The following is a 22491-nucleotide window of genomic DNA, read 5'->3' as shown; positions in this document are numbered from 1 at the left end:
AGAGACATAAATTTGTTAATTTTTAGGTTTATACTTGTATTTTAGTTTTCTTCTAGAACATGTTTACACACTTTAATGCTTAAAAAACACTTTATTTTTCTCAAACTGCCTGTCTGAATATACCTGTATTCACCCTCTGTCTGAAACGCTCCATTTCAGCGCCTGTCTCTTTAAGAGCCCCTCCTGAAAAAGCGGTCTGCTCTGATTGGGGCGGGTCTACTGCGTCTGCTCTCTCTGTGTCTCTACACCGTCATTACAAACGGGGAATGACTGTATCGGCACTGTAGCAGCACTTTCTACCTATATATAGTATAGTTGTGACATCACAACCATATGGAAGTGCTGATGGCTTGTTTAAAGACACAGTTTCTGAATACTGTCTGTGTGCATTTCTCTGTGGATTGAGTGTTTTCATACTTTCACAGTATTCATATAGCACCTCAACCTGCTTTATAATAAGTCAACAAACATGGGAAGACATGGCAGACATGGGAAATCTCACTTTTTTACAACATGGGACTTTTAACACTGCTTGGATCGTAAAAACTTATGGATTTGGAAGTGATTTTACAGCTTGAGATGCTGCAGTGACTTCCTGTTTTTAAAACAGTTGATTGCTTTTGACTGGATGGTACTGCAGATGTATCCTTGCAACCAATTTACATCTTACTAAAGTCTTAACCAGGCAAACATGATTTAGTAAATAACTTGTGTAAAATTAGCGAGAAGTTACTAAAAGATTACTCAGAAATGAATTCAGACAAAAACTTGGTTATGGAAATACAAAAGAGTACTGAACTCAGCAATTTGTGTCACACATTAGAGTGACATACACACTTACTAATACAGCACACTGAGAGTGGAGCTAATTGGGACAACACCACAAGCGAAGGCGCTTTTGTTTCCAATAAATAACTCCTCTGTGTCACCGAATATGACTCTGAATGAGTTCATTTTATAGCAGCAACATCAGAAACGCTGTGTATGTGTGTGTGTGTGTGTGTGTGTGTGTGTGTGTGTGTGTGTGTGTGTGTGTGTGTGTGTGTGTCTGTGTGTCTGTGTGTGTGTATCTGCTAAATAACCTCAATCCATTCACTGGAATTTTACTCTTACCTTAAGGGTTCTCCCTCCTATTACCACATCTGGCTCCAATCAATGTGAATAAAAACGTCTTTTAAATTCAAAGGAAGAGAGACATCAAACCAGTTTTGTGTGGTCTTTGTCCTCCATCAAAGAAGTTTTACATTTTCACCATAACTTTTCTGATTAGTTGGGTTGTTGGTTCAGCAAATGGCTGTCATAAAATCCTTTGGAATGCGATGTCCTTACAAAATTCGACCAAGTCAAACATCAATCTAACAAAGTATTGAACAGAACTAAAAATACCCTGGTGGTGTTTCTCAGTTCTAGCTGTGCAGGAGTGAACATAATGCTGTAGAGGTAATAGGTTTGCGGTCATTTGTACGTACAGCGAGAAGAAAATAGGGAGGCAATTTTTGTGGCCAAGGTGCAAACTCAGCTCAAGACACATTAATGAGTGTTCACATGACTAATGCAAGTGGAGAATACCAACCATGACCTTCCACTTATTCAATACAAGGCAAACTTAATCACAAACTCAAACCACAACTGTAGAAGCAAACCACATCACCAAATACTAAGATTCTACTTTGAAAAATTACCAAATTACATTAAGGAAAACTTGTCTGTGAAAAGTGTGGAAGTAACCAAACACCACAAACTGGTTGTTGTTTTTAAGGTTGTCTCATTGACTGTAGTCTGACTGTCTCTCTGTTTTAAACTGCTCATATCTTTTTTAAAGTACCTTGAATGGAAAATCATAAACATTTCAGGAGGTCCAACACCGGAAATGATCCCCCGGCTCACTGTGAATGTATGAAGATGTGCAGTATGGTTCAAAGCCCTCTGGTTGTCAGCACACTGGAGTGAGGCAGCAGCTCTCAAGAGTGCTGATGAAGCATACCTGGTAGATCCTGGCAGCGGCACTTCAAAGAGCTGTGTTACTCTTTGAAACCCATCATACTTCACCCCTGTGGTTGCTTAAAGAGCCAGTGTGCTTAACAGTTTCAGTATGTTTGGCACAAACCATCGGCCCCAGTGCAAGGGGGCAGGAAATTCTGTGTTATAAGAAACAGCGGCAAGGCGAAATCAAGGCAATTTATCCTAATATCTTATTAAAGACATTTCGCTGCAATACGAGGTGAACACCGAGCCAAGTGCTGGGAGTACTGGGGTACAAGAGAGCTTTTTGTATTGCAAGCCAGTGACAAATGGGAAGATAAAGGGAGCTGTGTATTTTCTGGAGAGATTTAGAATAAGCTTTCTAACAAAAGCTACTTTATATTCCTCCTTCTATGAATTATTAACCCGAAATGTGAAAATCTGAAATGTAAAGCTGTGCTAAAACGTATTCTGTGATGAATGAGGTGCCAGAACAAAATAGTAAAGGCAAAAAATATTTCAAGGGAATGACTAAATTCAGAGAAGAAACGTATGATCCAATCAAAACACTAGAGCTCTAAAGTTAAATGGGAGATCAAAAAGTGACTTCTGTTTACCTCAGTATCATATATAAAAGCTGCGTGAGGCTATCTGTAAAAATTATAAATTCTATTAAATCTCTCTTCTTGGTTTGTGGAAATAAAAACATTTAAAAAAAGGAAAAGGCCAGGCATTCCTGGAATACCCTGACAGCTCCATACATAAGGAAGGGCAGGACTGGAAAAACCATCCAAGATCAAGGCCAAGCTGTCTGAGACATTGTCACTCACGGACAAAAATTAAAAGTGGAGTGACCACAGATGCTTACTTCTCACAGAATTACACCTTCAAATAGCCGGTTTATTGTCCTGGCCTGGTACCATAGAGCGTGGCCGTGTGATCACATTCTGTCCTTCTGTTCCCTTCCTTCTCTCCTCAGGGCAATGTAAGAGGGGTGAGACACGGAGTGAGGCAGAAGCGACAGCCTTGAGCAGAGAGACTTTGTAGGTGTTGACATTGCCCCCCCCCTGACCACCGCCTCCAGTCCGCCAACGCAATGTTTTAAGCTGCCAGCATGCTTCACACACTCCCAACACTCAGCAGCCAATTCTAGTGTTACTTACAAAGCACTATTAAAAAACTAGAATAATATGCCCATTTCCAGGCACGTACTGAACTCTTGAGCAGAGGAGTGCTGGCACTCAGCAAGCCTTTTCCAAAGACTAACAATCTTCAATCTAAAAATTTGTCAGAGACCATTAAAAAAAGCATTTACCTTCTATTGAGTGTGACTGAATAGGCTACCACAATTTAACTATCTACAGTAAAGACTTTATAGAGTTGATTACAAAGAAAATCCTTTATTTGACCAAAGTGAATACTACTTGATAGGTGAACAGCTTTTCTGACTCTTCAATCTCAAGAATGAAAAAAGCTCCAGTATTTGATCTCTTAAGGCCTCATGACATATTCTGAAAAACAAGAATGGCATTTAATACCAACTACAGTGTCCGTGTTGGTGTACATCAGCGCAGCATCTCAGACTCAAGGCTCTCACAGGAAAGATATGCTGTTTTCCTTGGCAGTGAACCCCATTGAGACTTTAACGCACTATTCCTTTTCTACCACCTCAGGGGAGGGCGAATAAAATTTGACCATAAGAAGTTCTTAAAGCACTTTTAAGGGAGCAGAGGTGTGGTGTGTGTGCTAGAAAATGGAGTAATAGAGAAGGAACTGTAATCATTTCCACAACATAAATGTCCAACTGAAATCCTATTTAGTTTAAATGTATTGTATGTTAAAGTATCATGAAATAAAATAGAAATGTCTCCCCTGTGGTTTCAGATGTGTTTCTCATAGGAGAACACAGAGAAGGTGATTTACAAAGCAGATATATATGCTTTAGTAGACTAAAATCTGATACCAGTGCTCCAACTTTGCCATCATAAAGATCTCTACTGTATACCACACTGCACAAAACCCATTAGAATCATTTTCATTATCTACAGTAAAATAAGATGAGGCCAGGGATTGTTGTGGCACTAAAAACCCAACATGACTGAATGAATGTATTTTATAGTGATGTTTTTGAGGAAGAGACTATATTTGATGAGGATTAGTTTAACCATGATCTGATCTACTGTCTATCATCGGCGTAGAGTCAGCGTATTGGATTGCAGCATCCCTAGTTGTTCTGCAGAAAGGGAATTTTTGAATATGCTATTTTATCCTAGAGTTATGTATTGCAGATTTTTTTTGTTTTGAATAAAACAAATATTCCATATGTCCATATGTCTTTGGACTCACCTGCTACATAGATCTGTTCCAGAGTGAACAGCTTTCACTGGCCCTTGGCTCGAAGCAGCAGTATGTCGCACTTTGGGGTTCAGTGTGACGCTTTCTCTGCTCAGCATCCTGTTTGCCAGGTTCAGGTTGGTCAACTGTGGCCAGAGGAGAAACATTTGACAGATGATTCAACTCAAACCTATTTAAAGCCATTCTTTCTTTACACTTACTGTATTAACACAATGTAGGTGTTCACTAAAAAAATCAATCAAGTCAAGTCACTTTAACCAAACATTCCACAACTTGTCCCAATGTCTAAAGCAATGGAAATGTTTGATGAATAAGCCCTCATATTGTGTTCCTCCCTACATCGACCACTTCATTCTCTTGTGTCTGGGGGCTATGTGAAATGTACACACAGCACATGGCACAGCTAGTCTCCACTCAGCACTAAACCCAGGTGGTCCCCTCCTCCCTTCTCCATCTCTGACAGAATCAGCTATCGTGACTGGCCAGCCAGCAATCTGTTTACGACTACTGTAGCAACTGAACCTCTGCACTGCTCTGCACCGCCCTGGGAATTATGTTCAGTGAAAGCTAATGGGAGAATATATTATACTGCTGTGGCGTTTTATTTACTTTATTTCCTCCTGTGCACTAAATAGTCCAATAGGAAAATTGTAATGCTGCCAAGCCTTGTACGACGTGAAAAATGTGTCAGCGTGGTGTTAGACAGCCTCAGCTCTAAGTTACTTATTAAGGTAGACTGGGCGAATTCTTATACACGAGGAGGGAATGAAAACACATGTAGGTGCCAATGTTGCTGGGCTTTTGGACAAATTGTCATATATCATGACAAGAGATCAAATTTTGTATATATACCTACCTAGTAAATAGTTATTTACCACATTAGGCACAGTTGCCCGTATATATAATTGCCATAATGCCCCATTGTCTAAGGTTATGTATAGCTGCTTGTCTAATTGAGACACAGTGTTACAGGGATGTCATATAACATATGCACATACACACAAGCGGAAGGATTTATAGCCATGCATCACAGGGGAGTATATTCACTTTATTGAAGGTGACTGTGCCTGGCTTTACTCAATTTCAGTTTTTGTTTTGTATACATGTGGTCTAGCATGAGAGTGAGTAATTACTTAAACCTTAGAGGTCAGCTAGTGCAACAGGGTGTTGTTCGTGTTTACAATGTTCCCCATTTAGTTCAGTGAGTGATTTAATGACTTCAAATCTGAGCCCTAAAAAAAAAAAAAAACTCTGAGCCTTTAAGTGCAAAACACTGGACAATTTTACTCTGCAAAATAAACTGCTGCCATTCCCAGGATTAACTATTCATAAGAAATACAGCAAACACCTTTCAGATAGACAGAATAACATACAGTCAAAAGGAAGCCATAAAATCTGCAGTCTGTGTGGTCTGGTGCCATCACAAAAACTTTGACAGAAAAAATCCAGTGAGGCAGAAGAGGAGGTGGAAGAGGAGGAGGGAGGAGAGGTTGAGGGGCTCCCCACGCCGAATGACAAACCTTTGGGGAATATAGGAGAAGGTGGTGATGGAGCCAGTGGAGCTGCCGCTCCCCTGCTCAGTGCCAATTTGCTACATTCCACTATTTATAAGCATCAATTACCACAAAAAAATGGCTGCTTGTTAAGTATCAACAGAAATCACTCCCCCATGGTGCATCTGATAATGAGACCTCACACAGAGCTGAGGCTTGATGCGGCTCACCACTGTTTAGGCCAGCCAGCTTCAAACCCCAGTTCCAGATCCACCCCCGCACTAACTCCAGCCCACAGGACTGCAGGCGAGCTGCGGGCTGAAGGAGATAGGTGCACTCTGCGTGGAAGCGGACTGTCCGGCTCCAACAGGTCTGCTGTTGGACTGAGCAGCTAGATGCAACCAATCAGCATGGAGCCTGAGCCAGGTTTAAGCATCAACAAAGATAAATATCAGTACAGTAACAGCGAGAGACTACTGCAGCGGACCCAGATTCTTCTTCCTGACATGAAACATTAAACAGTTCAGTTTACAGTTGCTTAATAACTGCTTCGTATTGGAGCACAATGGAACTCTGGACGGGAGTAGCTGTTGGCACGGTGGGCTACAGAAGTAGAAACTTAATAAACTCACATGTTGTGTCAGCAGGTTGATGTGACTGGAGCTGGCATAGTGGCGAGCAACCTGCTTGTCAGCCAGCTTTTGCAGGGCTGAGATGAAGGCCTGCTGGTTAGACTGGGCTTGGGCAGATATGGAGTTTAACTCCTTTAATGCCCCTGCTGAGTTTGACTTCACCTTACTGGAACTGCTCCTCCTGTTCACTGACATAGAGAATAACAAAAGACTAACATGAGAACATGGCAGTGATTTTGATACGCAACAGCATGTGGGATAGGGAGTTTACCTTGGCCTGCAGAGGTGGGTCTAGAGAGCTTCTGGCTATAGATTTGTGTCGCACTCGGGATGGAAGAGGCTGCTCCAGAGCTGGACGTTGATGAGGTAAAGGACTGAATCCTCCTGAGCACCTGGGTCGGTTGCCCAGTACAAACTGTGTTGGAGCCGGTGGAAACAGCTGTCCACATTGCCCTCATGGGCTGTGTGACCAAGAGGGCAGGGGAATATGCAGGAGGGTCAGAAAGAGTCTCAGAATGGCAGAACTGAGAGTTAGCCAAGGACTGTGCATAGGACGGTGGCTGAAGAGGTGGCGGCGGTGGTGGACAATGGAGAGGCAGGGACGTTGGGGCGGGGGAGCAGTGCTGCAGATGTATATGTGTGCTGTCTAAAGTCACAGGAAAGCTGGAGCAGTGCTGGGAGGCCTGGACCTCTGGCTGGATTTGACCGGTTCTAACTGCTGCCTGTTGGTCTTCAGTACGGACAGAAGGCTGACTCTCAGTGGCCTTAATGTCTGGGTCACTGCTGACTTTCCCCATGGAGAGCGAGGACTCTGAGGCGCTGGAATCCTCTTTGGCCACAGGCAGAGCTGTTCAAAGAAGGAAAGAAGCCAGAGCTCCTTTATCATCAGTTAGCCATTCCTCGGCTCTGACACACATTTGTTTTCCCCCCAATAAGTGCTAATCGTTTGAAGCTGACCTATTCTTCACCCCCAGATGACTCAATCTTTTTCCCTTTACTTTTTTTTTGATTTACAAATCTAAACAATTCCTGTTTACTGTGCTTGAATGATAAAATATTAAACATAAACCAGACCTTCAGCTACAAAAATATGGGGGAAAACACACGGGAGGAACTCACATTTGGAATTCTCACAGTTGCCTGAATCTCCTGAGGCATTTACTTCATGAATGTCTTTCTTAACACTCTTGACTTTTGTTCCTAGGAAGACGGTAGCTGATTTATTTTTCTGTGTGTAGAATGTCAGTACTTCCTCCAGATCGTTTTCACTGTCAAAAAAAAAAAGGCAGAAGATAAATGTGTATAGCAGATTGAGATCACTCTTCAGTCAGTAGCATATATAACCGAAACAGTAAAGAGCCAAACACTGAACAATGGTCAGTGGGTTTGCCAATTCACTAACCGTGCTGCAGCGATGTACTCCTGAAACACACTGGGGTTAACACAATGCTCTTCTTTGCTGTTCTCCTGCTTTCTCACCATATGTTCAGTTTCCTGAGGAGATAGGAAAGAATAAGACAGCATGTATACTCAGTATGCACAGCGTTTCCCATGTCTGCATCATCTCTTAAACTTGTGATTTTGTGGTAAAGCCGGTGTCTGGGGAGCATGCACCTTGTTGTAACAGTGAATAAACTCTCCTAGCTGGTGGGACAGGATGCGTCTGCGGTCTTGGAGTGGAAGCTGACGACTGGGCAAGACCACCTTTATGTCTTGCTGAAGGTTACTGGCTGCTCTTCTCAGGAAGCGAATCACCAGCTCCTGTGCAGACAAAAAAAATCCACCGTTATCACTTCCCTGAATCACTGATTCATCCTGCTGTCTGTGTGTTCTTGGGTTCAACGTCTTTTAAAAACATAGAGACGTTTGAATTTAACGGCCTAGACATCGACTTGAATGCACACTGATTTTCCGCAAAGGTTTGAGGTCACTGATGATGATGGATGCCATGACCATGCAGACTTTCCAATCAGGCGAACTTTTACAGAGACCACGTTTTCCTTCAGTGTGGCCACAAATGTCTCGTACACATTTCAGCTACAGCCAGGGTACATATGAGTAACAGAATAATAATAATAATAATAATAATAATAATAAGGGGAAATCTGACATGTATATACATACAAGGGAAACAATTCCCAAGGATGCCCTGGGGAATTGTTTCCCTTGTATGTATAACCACCCATATCCATTTGTTAGGAAAGGAAATTAAACAATGGTTATCATTATACCATTTGGTCGTTGTCCTTGTCTGGCCAAGCTGGGATGGTGTTGGCCCTGCTTTCTGCCAACAGTCTTTGCTGGACTCGCTGCAGGTATGATGAAAAAGCCACCCGGGCCTGCACTTTACTGGAGAGGAGAGAGGAATGTCATCCAGAACTGTATAGGTAAGGGAAAGCCTGAACAACAGCTGATAATAAATTGTATCCACTCAGTCCTCTGTTTGTTGCATTGGAATCTGTGATACATATTTTACAACAGAAAACAAGAAGTCAAACGCATTCATATACTCATTCACTGACATATCCAAAAAGCAAATCAAGCAAATGTACAGGTATGTATCACTTCGAGCCAAGCGTTGTTGAAACACAGTATACCTTGTCCTGCATCATTATCAAAATGATAAACTGTCTTTGTGACCCACGTGAACCTGAAAAGAGTACTGTCATTGTAGTCGGGGAGGAAAAAAAAGTGTTTTGGAAAAACCTGTCAAACACAAACAATGATATGCTGTACTATAATTTCTTTGCTTCATGCAGAGTCCTGGCAAGCACTGAGGAATTTCTACAAACTCAGACTTGTTATTGTAATTCCTCCTCAAATTATAATTTCAGGCGTACTTATAAAATCACCATCAGACCTCAGTCTTTATTGCACTTAGGTATAGTATGTTCAGCATGTCGTATGTGTTTGGCAATATATCGATTATATGGTATCTTTATTTATATTAAAGAATCTATGAAAAAGGAAAATAGCTTTATACTCAGCCAAGGACCTAAAGCTTTTAGTTAGAGTAGTTAAGACGGGTTTTTTTTTTTACCAAAAGCACAAAAGTTAAATGAAGTTTTAGATTTTAGATTCTCTGACACAACAAATACTCTAGAAAATTAAATTCGTTGACCTAAGCGATTAGAAAACAAGTGACAGGCAATGGATCAACATGTGGTGAGGGTTGAAACATAAAGACATAGGTACACAAACTGATCTTAACATAACTTATATATATTTATATATATAAAGAGGACCTCAAATTCTCCTCATCCTCTTTGGTAGGTGCATTAGTGCACTCCATATTTCTTCATATTAAACAGGGAAGGAGCACAAACAAAACACAGTAAGGGGGGAAAATGACAGCAGCAGCCAACCTGAGCAGCAGCCCAAAACACAGACTGACCTGAGGTCCCAACCCTGCTGAAGGATGTTGAGCAGGTTGACTCCGGGCCTGGCATTGTGCATGGCTGCCTCTGAGCCGGACAGAGCCACGCTATGGCAGCGCTCCAGTGGTGTGGCCACTTGTTTTCTTTGCTCTGCTACCAAAGCCCTGTATGAGACTGGCTCTTGTTTCACCTCCTCTCTTTCCTCCTGAGCGCACTGCTCTCCCTCCTGACTGCTGCTCTCAGTCAGGGAGACCTGGGATTCCTTCCCTGAGGTATGTGGCACCGCAAAGGAAAGACAAATGTCAGTGACATCACTGGCGTTTCTGATGTTGCTGCTATAAAATGAACTCATTCAGAGTCATATTTGGCTATATTCAGTGACACAGAGGAGTTATTTATTGGAAACAAAAGTGCCTTCGCTTTCGGTGTTGTCCCAATTAGCTCCACTCTCAGTTATAAAAAAAAAAAAGCTGTTTCCTGTTTCCATTTGCTTACCCGATTTCTTCTTCCCTGCAGCAGAGCGATGAGTCAGGTGGCGCTGTCTCATCTTACGTGCCTCCAGAGAGAGCAGCTTCCTCTCGTACTGAACAACATGACAGCCGTGGACGGCGTCCACCTGCAGCTGCACATTCCCGCTCACATTCCTGAGAGACATAACAAGACATGTCAACACAATGGTAATAACAACAACTACAATGATTTATATGTGTTTTGTAAAAATTATAAAGCAGAACTACGTTTATAAATCTCAGCTTTAACTGAAGCCAGTTCTGAAAAGATTAGTGTGGTTGAGTCATTTGTCCAGAAGTTGACGTGAGAGGATAATTCACAAATAATAACAGCAATTGCGGTCTTGCAGCAAAAAATGTCTCCCTAATCTGGTTACCTAATGAATATGGAAATATCATAATAGGCTTAGTTGGGGGGCAAATCTTTGTTCAGTATTGTGCAATAGACAAAGCTATGGTTAAAACTTGAAAACCCATACCGATTCAAATATCACAAACACATGCTGTATTACAATAGCAAAAATGTGGTTCAATAAAGAGGCATAGTTCTTCAATAATTCTCTTTCCCCTCCTGCCCCAAAATCGACACCGCAATGCCACATACACATTGGGTGTGCTGGAAAAGTTGACTATGCAACGTCTTTTCAGCTGTTTCTCACCTATCCAGTCAAAAGACCAAACAAACGGCATGTTAGAATTCAGCCGTTGCCACACACTGATGGAGAGATTTATCCCGACCACAATGGAAATGCTTACCTTCCATGGAAAAGTCTGTTCGCCAACATGTAGTTCATTGATGTCTTGGACTCCAGATATCCACTGAGAGAAGGAGATATTAAGCAAATTACAATAATCATAAAGGCAGGAGCCCCAATGAGCCTCTGCCTACACATTTCTGGCAAATGTGTTAAAAAACAAGGCTTCTGTGATACAGCTACTCTGGAAGCAGCCACTGTTAAATGCCCCAATAATTCCCCAGACCGCTCAATAATATGCTTTTAAAAATGCCACCAAATCCCTGCTGCTAAGCGAGCCATGGATCTAATCAGGCAACAAATCCTCATATAGGAATATGAATTGTAAGCACAAAAACAGATTTCCGCTCTAATAAGGACTCCAATGCCTTTTCAACATAATGTCGGTGTCTGATATAAGCCTTTCTTGGAACACAATACACAGTTCTACAAATACCAACTTCGTAGCTACACCTTAGGCTGGTGGTTCAATTAGTGACACTCAAGAGGAGTCGTGTGGTCTGGCTTTAGCCACTGATTGCATTCATTTAGCCTAAGTGCCCCATTTATTTGAAGACGGTATTAATAATAGGTAACATTATAGACAAATACCCTGTGGGGATTACGTGTGTCTGTCTGTTCATTCATGGCTCAGCTTACCCATAGAGATCCCATGTTTCTGCAGTGGGGAAGATCCTGACAAATCCTCCTCGTCTTTCGTATTCTTCTTTTATCCTCCTCAGAACTTTCATCTTGTGAAAAAAAAAGAAAAGACATGTACTGAATTAGACAGTTTACAGTACTTTCAGGTTCCCACAATGTCTTAATTCAACAAAATCACGCACGTCGTCACAAAGGCCTTACCTCCTCAGCAGTCAAACTCAGAGTGCTTTCTCCTGGGCCTTGTTTAGGTCCATGCCTGTCTTTCGACCCCTCTGTTTCTGAGATACTTGCTGATGCGGGCCTCTGCCGCTACAGGGGAAAATAGTAGAGACAAAATCACTCTAAACCAATGCCGATCTTGTAATGTCATTCTTCCTATTAACATAAGGAGGTGTTAAATGTAATTTAGTTCTTTACATTTTTGTATGAATTTAAGTATGCTTAAAGGTTGGAAGAATAGTTGCAATTCTTACATTTTTGATAAAGACATCATGTGTTACATATCAACAACCTACTCATGTAAAACAGTTCTCATTTATAAATGGAAAATGTGCAAACTATAGTTGTGTAACAAAAAAATACCATCTAATCTTTTCTCCCTGTCACATAAATGAAACATTTTTGATACGCATTGGCATTCCTGGCTGCCTCCCCGCTGCATGCTCTACAAGGCTATGATTGACAAGTTTGGCATGCAGGCTGGAACTTGGGCCAGACTTAGGGGCACAGCACCACAGGATCACATACAGAATTTGTCATCTAAATAGCAGGAGGATTACGTTTAATTTGTCTGACGCGGCTAGGGGGGCTACAAAGGCAGCCAAAAAGTGACAAGGCCTAATCCTTCAAAAAAAGACTCATCTGTTGCCCCTAATCAGAGCAAAGGGAGAGGAGAAGTTCTCTGGATGCCCCTAGATTTCTGCAACAGCCTCTGTGGTTTAGTGTCAGACGTTTTTAGATATAGCATATGTGAGTAACTCTGTAAAACAAAGTCTCTGAGTTCTGGGCCAAGTGGTGCATTGCATCGTTTAAAGCACTTGCTTACTAAGGGCACTTTGCTAATGTAATGAGAATTCTATTAAATATACCATTAGGAATCAATACAAGCCTTCTGTCACTATGAAAAATAGTAATGCCATGTAATCAAATAAGCAAAGAGCAATTTCTTACCAGCAATGTAAGAGCCATCAGGGAATTGCAAAGGAACAAGGCAGAAGAAGATTAATATGTTTGAGTCTGAAGAAAACTCACCATTCTGCTGTGTGCAGTGGCTGTCAGTGCAGAAAGAGGTTTCTAAGAGGCAATGGGTAAGGACAGTGAGTGGTGGGTGAGCATCAGCATTAGCATTTAACCTTTAAGAACCCGTATACAGACAGTTTTGCAACAATGAAGCATTGTTATTGTATGTCTAAACAGGCCCTCTACACAATGAAAGGTGGAGCAGAAATCTGTCTGATTTAGTAATCTCTCTCCAGCAGATCCTGCGCCAAATCTGGGTGCAGTAGTCGAGTGGAGGGAGCCAAGTGCATTAGCTGTTGTGGCATCATTAGGCAACAAGGCCTAGAGAGAGCATTAGTCACTTGATTAGAAATGATAAAACAATAAGCCACAGAGTGCAGCTCTTACAAACTGATGTCACTCAAATAGTGTAATTGCATTAACAGTTGTTTTGCATTACAGTGAATTTTCCATGAGGGTAGAAGAAGAGCTCAATGGCAGTGGCAGGAATGTACTGTAAGCAACAAGCAACAGAGATGAAGACAAGAATGGGAATGTTTCACAAGGAAGGGTGAATGAGTGCAACACTTGGCTCAGCTCTTGCTACGTGTGTGTGTGTATGTGTGTGTGAGCATCCAGTACCTGTGTTCTTTGGGCTGCTGTGCGCTTGAGGCTGGGGTCCAGGGTGACTCGATCAGAGCGTGGTTGTCTCGATAGGGGGTCCTGACACACAAAGCCTGTAGACAGAGAAGAGCCACAAAGGGGCATATCGATGACATCAGGTCGTACATATGTTACTCATTCCCACGACCTTCATATATTGCATCAGATGTTCAATGTTAGTGCAAGAAAACCAAAGTAGAGCGAGGGACACAGGGGCAACAAATTACATGTAAAATCAATAATATCTTTAACGATATCAAGCTTATTAAACTACACAATGCATTACATTCGTTTTCATAAAAAGGAAACATGTTTTGATATGGTGACACGCCAGAGCCCCCTTAAGTGACCGTGCTTAAAGGAATAGTTTGCTATTTTCTAATTTGTTTTCTTACAGAGACTTATCTAAGAGGATGTATATCACTCTCATACCTGTCTGTTAAATATACACAGCTACAGCCAGCAGCAGGTTAGCTTAGCTTAGCTTAGAAAAAGAGTCGAAGCAGGAGAAAACAGCTAGCTTAGGTCCGCCTACACTAGCTTACAAAACCTGGGTACCAGAACCCATAAAGTTCACGAATACCAAAGTGTTAAAACAACAATTCAGTGTTTTATGGGAGGTTACTTGTCAGACTATTCCTTGTCTGTGAGCAGTTGCCATACAACCAGCGGAGATTCTAAGAAGTTACAGCTCATAAAACATATAAAATCATAAAACTTTGATTAATACATATATTAAAAAAAATTGAAAACATGTTCATTTGTGAGCTCCGGAGATGCTATGAGGGGTATTTTGTTATCGTCCGACAGAGTCAGGCTCTCACTTTCTAGGCTACGCTAACCAGCTATAGCCTCATAATGAATGGAAATGACAGCGGTATCAATCTTGCTAATTATGCACCACAAAGCAAATACACACTTCCCAAAATCCCCCAAAATATTCCTTTAGTCAGGGAAATATGATGTGTTTTCTTATTGTGACAGCTCCACACATTTACATTGTAGGGGTAGTTGATAAAGGCGAGGGACAATTTCTGTAATTCCCACTAAGATGTTCCCATCCAGTCAATAAAATGTAAATCTACGATCTTCTGTTTATTAATTCCCACACTCCCTGAACGCTAACTAGTGGTAAAAGTGAAAGGTTGAATAAAAATGTTTATGTTGCATCCTGCAGTCACTCTTGAAGTGAATTAAGTCTATTGACAGCTCTGAGCTGGAGGTTATTTGTTCTACCTTATCCAAGCCGTCAGGTAAGAACCAGGCCCCTGCCTAAACACAGCAATTATTACAAACATGGGCGACACGGAGCTGACAGCTTCACACAGGCGGAAAATGAATGCTAATGGAATGCTGTCATTATTTACAGGTCTGGGATGCAGCCCAAGTGTTATCAGCCAACAGCGACTTAGTTTGTTTGGTACATAATAGATGTGCTATGTTTTACATGCCACTGCTCATTTTCCCCAGACCCGCAGTAACGTCTCAGTCCAAAGATAACTGGCAATTTATGATTCTACTCTTTCATTTAATGAGCTGGAGGGGAGGGTTTCAAGCCACAGCATGGTTTAGGCACACACACACACACACACACACACACACACACACACACACACACACACACACACACACACACACACACACACACACACACACACACACACACACACACACACACACACACACACACACACACACACACACACACACACACACACACACACACACACACACACACACACTAATATCATTAGGCTGAGGCCACAGACAGACTTAATGGTTCAGTGCCAGTTTAGATGGACGCCTGCTAATCAGTGGGCTCCATGTATCCTGTGAATGGTAATAAGGATAAATCAAGAGGATTAAGTGAAGTTAAAAAATCAAGAGATGTGAATGTTTGGTTAATATTTGTCTTTTTTTGCTATTTGTGTACTTTTTCATATCTACAAAGATAAGACAAGATCTCAGACCTCTGTATGTGGTCAAGGTATGAGCTTCCAAAAAATATTATAAGCTAATAATAATTAAAGATAATACAATAATTAAGAGGGGAGGAGACATAACAGAGACACACTCATTCCCTGATACAAACGCTGTTGTATAAACAGTGTTAATCTCTGCTTTGGGCCAGGCATTTTGTGTGTCTTCATACAAAAGATTGCTTGAGTAGACATGTCGGATCTAGTTTCTCAAGAAAGCTTAAGGACTACAAAACAACCAAGGCCTCTGTTGACAATTTTGTCCGCAAGTCATTTAATGGTAATTAATGAAGTTTATCCTCTCAACACTGGAGCTCCGATTATGAAGCCGTACAGTTATTTTGGAATGGAATGAAAGAAAACATTAAGCATTAAACAATAGATGACTGTCTCCACCTGTTTAAAACCTGCTGGTTACAAGTAGGACCGACGAGCATCTATGCCTTTGGAGTGAAGTTAGTGAAGAAAATACAGCATAATTACAACGCTTTTCATTTTACCATTAACTGCTCCAAAATTAACATATTTATCCCAATTATATAATTTTGTTATACCTCAAGCTAAATATTTCAGATTTGTTCGTTTATTTATGGGTTTTTCCATTCAAATCTTGCAGTGTTCTTAGGTACCTTACTTACTTATTGGTAATATTTTAACTTCCCTATTTGTTTGTAAGCTCTGAATATGACTGAGCCTATGTTACTAAAAAAGATTTATTCCTGTTAAAATCCAGATGTTCCATCTTAATTCTTAATTCTGAATTTTAGTTGAAGAATAAATTCATATGTATGTGTTCTTAGTAAAACAAATGTGAAATCCTATACTTTTTATATGACTTTTAATGTGCTGTATTTGTTCAAGGGTTTTCCTCCTCTTTCTATTATGCGGTGATTAATAATATAATTTAAACTGTGGAAGTGTTCTTAGATCTTTACGGTGTCTACTTGTTTGATGTACTTTGCTTCAACAGCATATACTTTACTAGTGTGATGGATTTAACAGTCTGGCTTTAAGCTGTGAATTTACATGAACTAAACGTCTATGAAGTGCAATCACCTGTGCAAAATGTTGCAATCAAATGGAAGTTGAATTTAATCGTTGTTTCAGCATGTACTTACCCACAAGTGAAAACATGTCTGCAATCATGCTGGCCTTTATCTTCAGATCCAAGGGTGCATCACTGTAAATGAGTTTATTTAAAGTCGTTCATTTTCAATGGAAACAAAGAAACAAACAAGAAATTCACAACACATACACATAGTAGAGGAAATGAGTCAAATGTCATAAGAGGATACAGATCCATTGTGTGACCTTGACTCAACTGCCAAGACACTTTTGTTGGACATTTTATTCCAAGTGTATACTTTCACAAAATAAATGTGAGTGTCATTTCCTTCAATGTGGCATTTTAGTAACATATTTTCTTTGGTTACATATTCAAAGAAAGGGCCTTGTTTGAGTCGGTAGGGTAAAAGAACCAGTTTCGGTAAGAGATTCTCCTGAAAAAGAATGAAATGATAAAGACACTCACCAGGCAAGAGAGGGAGAAAGGTTCACCTCTAACAACCAGGGTTTGAGGTTGGAGTCAATGAGCACGTCAAAACCATACAGTTCTAAAGAGGGAAACACGAAATGAGTCAAAGGGGTTTCACCACAGACTGGAAGGCAGAATTAGAAACCTCTAAGATCTGCTCACTGAAAATAAAGGATGAAGGCTATCAAAGTCACAAGAGTTTTATCATAGCGCCGTTATGTGGCATTTGGCATCATGGCCTATGCCTTTCTGCTACTGATTACACGCATGTTATATCCCCAATCACTCAAGGGAGAAACATTCACCAAAGCCTGCTACTGAGGGATTGGCTCAATTACATTAACTAAGTACATACACATTTCATCTGTCATGGGGTCGCTTACGTAAGATGGTAGATCAAAAACACACTGTGGCTGTGAATATTTTCATACATACAGTCAATAATTTTCTCATGACTGGGAAAGTTGAAGCAGTCACTACATATTAACAAGAAGGATGGCGCTCTAATGGGTACCAGAAAAACATTCACCCCATCATGAAGTTGGTATCTTGTCCAACTGGGGCAGTAAAATATGCAATAATACTATCCAGAGGTACAAATCTGAAAATAGGAACACACGATCCAAGTGGTAGAAACCTGGGGAATTGGAAAGCTTTAGGCTTTATATTGTATATACAGTATCTCCCTTCAATAATAGCTTAGCACTGAGTGACACGATAAAAGCCTTCTACAAAGTGCTCAGGAAGTTCCCTGTGTAAAAATTCATCCATTCCATCCCAATTTTCCCTCTCGTTTCTCTGACTGATATATGGCTCACTGCGACAGAGCTGGCCTATGTACCGTTGCACTGCTCTGGGGAGTGTCACCCTGTAAGCCAACGACCCGCCGGCCCCAGCAGCAGCGTGCAGGGAAACCGCAGTATTTTACAGGGATAGGGCAAAACCCCGCCACAGAGCCAGAGGAAAAATCCTACTAATGGCACTTCAAAAGAATAGACTGTGTTGAGAATGGGCCAGGGGGGTTGGAGGTTTCAAAGCAGCCATAACCAGCACTGTTTGTTCTAGTGTCTCAGGTCAGTGCCAGTGTTAAACACACAAAAGGAGCGTGACAGCGAGCACCGGCTTTATATGACATTTGGTTGGATAATGTTAGGATGGGCAATTGTAGTTTAACAGAAGAGCTACATTTATTTGCCTGTATATTATTTATTGTAGTTATCTCCACCCTGGCCGTACAAAATGTTGAGGTAATGCCGAACAAATATCAAGTAGTTTTACTTGACAATGTAGAGTGCTGATTTTACAAAGATCAATTATATCATCATGAGGAGTTCTACAAAGTGGGGGCATGGAGTTTGAAAGACACGGGCATTTAGCAGACAGTGGGACTCTGACGAAAGAGGCTATCAAATTGCACTATAGGAAATTTAAGATCCAGGGTTTTTCCAGGCTGCTTCCATTTTGACTCTTTTTTTTTTGTCTCTTGAAAGTCAATATGGAAATGTAAGACTAAATCACTGGAGTACTCTTTTAAGATTGTAACATTTCCCAAAAATGTTATTATATACTGTATATATCAAAATTGGTGCAACTGTATTTTCATGGATGATGGATCTAATCAAAGTTAGCCCTACGTCCTTGAGTCAAGAGCAGCAACTGAAGCCACCCCTGCCACATTTAACTTCTTTAACTTCTGAGGATGGACGGGACCCCCACTGCTGAACAGTGCTCGCTTAAGGCAGAGCATCAAGATTTTATTTTCCACTTTCCGGGTTATCCCATTCCAGCCGCTTCTATATAAAAAGGCACACATAAAACATTATACATTAGTCTTGGGGAATTTTGTACAAGAATAAATGGGTCACAGTGCCTCACCAGTGGCACCACAACAACAGGGGAAAATGGGGAGGTGTTACACCACCTCACCAGCCTCCGACAAGCAGGCTCCATGTGCCGCACTTTCCCCCAATTAGGAGCAGACGCTGCTCCTGCCCCATGAGCCAGCCGAGCCGCTCGCTGCTAGACACGTTTGTTCTATGGCTCGACCGCTGCCGGGGGAGCGCTGTTAAATGTACCCACAGAGAGGCCACAACAAGCATCGCAGACAAGGAGAGGAGAGGCAGCGAACATCCACATCACACCCATTAAAGAGGGAGGAGGAAAAAAAATGTGACAGAGTAAAAAGGATGATGAAGAGCAATTTTTATTTTTTTTTATTATTGGATGGGCGCTGCTGGAAACCTCACCACAAGAGACAAACGCCCAAAAACAACAATCTCCCCACCCTGGACATGCAGCCGCTTGTCCCACAACAACAGCAACATAAAGAATTTCCTTCGTGTGTGTTTTCTACATAGGCGAGAACAATTGAATTACTCTTGCATCATTCTGAGATGAATAATTGCCCCTGAAGTGTTTCACTGCTGTTGCAGGGAGCAACAGTGGAGACGCTTGGAGCCACAATGATGAAAACAAATTGAGGACAACAAATTGAAGTAACAGTTACTCTATAGCTTTATTATGATAGCTGGACCAAATCTATTAATCATCCTCTAAAAGATTTTGAATGATACAGCAGCCGCACTGTCATCACAAGCATACCAACACTGTGCTGCAGTGACGTGTGGGAGTGTCTAACAAATGAAAAACAGGGAGAGTGGTTCACAGACGGGGGATCCAACCACACTCAGCACTTAATGAGGGACGTTCAGTGGAACACAGGACCAGTAAGTGGAATGTTTTGTGTGTAATAAAATAGGCCTCTGGCTTGGCTAATCAGATCTTAGTCAAAACATCTCGTAATCAGCATCCCTCAGCAAAAAGCCTGTCCATTAATCACACAGCAGCGGTAAGGAGCTGCATGGGTGGCATTTACTCCACACACACACACACACACACACACACACACACACACACACACACACACACACACACACACACACACACACACACACACACACACACACACACACACACACACACACACACACACACACACACACACACACACACACACACACACACACACACACACACACACACACACACACACACACACACTTCTTACCAATGTAAAACAAGAAATCTGTTGTTTTTATTTCTTCCCACATGAGACATTACGGAGCTATAAAAAGGTTCTGCTACAGTATGACCATTTAGATACGGATGTGCAATTTGAGCAAAGGGGAGAAATCCCATTTGAAAACAGTAAACATAGTATTAAAGCCATTAATAGACATTAAAATGGCGGGGAACAATTTGCAGTAAATTAAGATTATAATGTTCTTATGATCTCGCATGGCTCCCTTCCAGACAAGCTAGGCTGTATAAAGACTCTAGCTGTTTTTATCGCCACAGTCACTGCCCTAACACGCATATATTCGCTGCCCTGCATATTGATGCTTTACCTGTTTGCAATTACAGGCAGCTGCCGGGGCCCAGGATGAATGCTGGATGCATTGTAGGTTGCAGGAAGAGTAGGTAGGCAGTGAGCATAAGTGCATGAGAAAGCAAAGGGGAGTGGAAGCTGACACGGGCTGACTGAACATGACTCTTTGGTGGTTTGGGTGGGTTTTATTTAAGAGGCAAGGAAAAGCACACAAAGATACTAGACTGGACTCCCTGAAGCTTAGGCAGAACCGTGTGTGTTTGTAAAATTCATGCTTTACACCGGTTCCCGCATGTCTCTGTACACATGCAACATGACCACACCGGGAGAAACAGATCAAGAGGTGGTCCTCTTGGAACCATCAGTGTCTGTCTTTGGAAACTTAATCCAGACTATGAATGCTGTAATTAACTTGCTTGAGGCCATCTGTAGACAACAAAATTACACTCAATTCAATAGTAAACTGATACAGCTGAAGTAGGATAAAAGGCATGTTCACAGCAAACCACAGTGTATTATGTATCTTAGCAAAAGGTGTAGAACCTAATTGCTTTTGTGCCACACAATACAACCACATTGCTGTAGTATCTATGTCAGGTCTCTATAGGCTATAAGATTTCAACATTGCTGAGTGAGGATGAAAACACCCTCAAACACCCGTTCAAGCTGAAAGTCATTATTTTGTTGTTGTTGAATGTTTCATTTCAAATCCAATGCAGACTAAGTAGAGTCGTAATAAAACAACAGTAATTATTAATAAAGAATTATCCTCTGTTGCTGACACCAGTGTCATCATCAGGAGGCTTCGTTCCCTTAGTGTCACACTTGCCCTACACATTTTTTTACATTTATTATTATTTACTATAAATATCTGGGTAATTCGTTTGTGCAGAAGCAGAACTCTGTTTATATATGTTAAGGAATGCACATGCAAGTATGGTGCAATGCAGTATGTAGATTTGCATGCTATCTCTGAGCATTCCATAAAGCATTTTTGCGATCAAGACATGGGGATGTGTATAAACATATTCCAGGTTTACCTCAATGAGTGAATGAATGAGAATAAGCAAACATGTTTTTCCATCACACCAAAGACATGTGTCATCTGGTTGTCTATCAAGTGCGTATGAAAACCAGGTTGAGGCTTGGTAAGACAATATTTGCCTGTAAATACCTGCATGATCAACATTCACACCCTGGGCTAATGTGGGTTTTTTTCAGCCCAGCAGTTCAGGATGCAGATAGCATCTTTATGCAGGCGACTGTCTGATGGGTTGAGTCCATGCTGCTATGCGCCCCATAGAGCCCAAACAACCACCAATCAGGGGGGCTATTATGTCTACAGAAGCCTGTCACAACTGCAAAGCCCTTTATTTTTCCAACATCTGAGAGGTGAAAGAGAGTGTGAGCAGGAGAGGGAGAAGCATAAACAAACAGAAACAGCGAGAGAAGAGGAAAAAGAGACAGCGGTGCTGAGGGAGGCTTGGCCAACGCGCTCGCTTTCAAACCCCAAATCTCAGAGAGACTGCCAGACAGAGAGAGAGAACGCAGACAATTAGTGCCAACACTAACATGGGTAATGGCTCCAAAATGGAGTTCACACGAGCCCGCTGCTAGGCAGGAACAGCCAAGAAAACAGTCAGCCTAAATCAGGCAGACCTGAATGGCAACAGAGAGGAGGAAGCAAATTCCTGCTTCAGTCAATAGGCCTCCACGACCCGGCAGCAACAGGCAGGAAGGCTCCACACTGAGGAATGACTGTCTACAACCTCAGCTCAGCTCAGTGGAGAAATAGTGTGGAGGAACTGCTGGACAATGAATATGAAACTGAAAGGAAACGCAAGGGGTGGGGTAGTGTGTATGACTAAGTATGTGTGAGTGTATCTGCACTGCGAGCAAAAAAAAAAAAAGGGAATTTCATCAAAAGGAAATTGTGAAGCTTCTTTTTTTTGTCCGGCACAGCTTGTTTTACTATTGATGCCTT

General features: G+C 41.6%; 1 protein-coding gene across 1 annotated transcript in view; it reads right to left on the bottom strand.

The window, feature by feature from the left end:
- The window catches only part of ttll5 (tubulin tyrosine ligase-like family, member 5), a gene marked incomplete at its 5' end in the record, with an annotated part of 46387 nt that overhangs the window by 15329 nt on the left and 8567 nt on the right, over positions 1 to 22491 (bottom strand). Inside the window, 16 exons of the mRNA XM_083924218.1 lie at positions 4309 to 4442; positions 6443 to 6630; positions 6714 to 7289; positions 7562 to 7710; positions 7845 to 7936; positions 8057 to 8203; positions 8674 to 8791; positions 9837 to 10086; positions 10315 to 10463; positions 11085 to 11147; positions 11723 to 11814; positions 11927 to 12034; positions 12977 to 13018; positions 13586 to 13680; positions 16704 to 16765; positions 17117 to 17198. Coding sequence (XP_083780344.1) covers positions 4309 to 4442; positions 6443 to 6630; positions 6714 to 7289; positions 7562 to 7710; positions 7845 to 7936; positions 8057 to 8203; positions 8674 to 8791; positions 9837 to 10086; positions 10315 to 10463; positions 11085 to 11147; positions 11723 to 11814; positions 11927 to 12034; positions 12977 to 13018; positions 13586 to 13680; positions 16704 to 16765; positions 17117 to 17198 — 2347 coding nt within the window. The remainder of the gene's footprint in view (positions 1 to 4308; positions 4443 to 6442; positions 6631 to 6713; positions 7290 to 7561; positions 7711 to 7844; positions 7937 to 8056; positions 8204 to 8673; positions 8792 to 9836; positions 10087 to 10314; positions 10464 to 11084; positions 11148 to 11722; positions 11815 to 11926; positions 12035 to 12976; positions 13019 to 13585; positions 13681 to 16703; positions 16766 to 17116; positions 17199 to 22491) is intronic.

Source organism: Echiichthys vipera (genome assembly GCF_963691815.1).
Source record: "Echiichthys vipera genome assembly, chromosome: 12".
Classification (NCBI taxonomy): Eukaryota; Metazoa; Chordata; class Actinopteri; order Perciformes; family Trachinidae; genus Echiichthys; species Echiichthys vipera.
The sequence above is the reverse complement of the archived record's forward strand: the minus strand, read 5'-3'. Positions and strand labels throughout refer to the sequence as shown.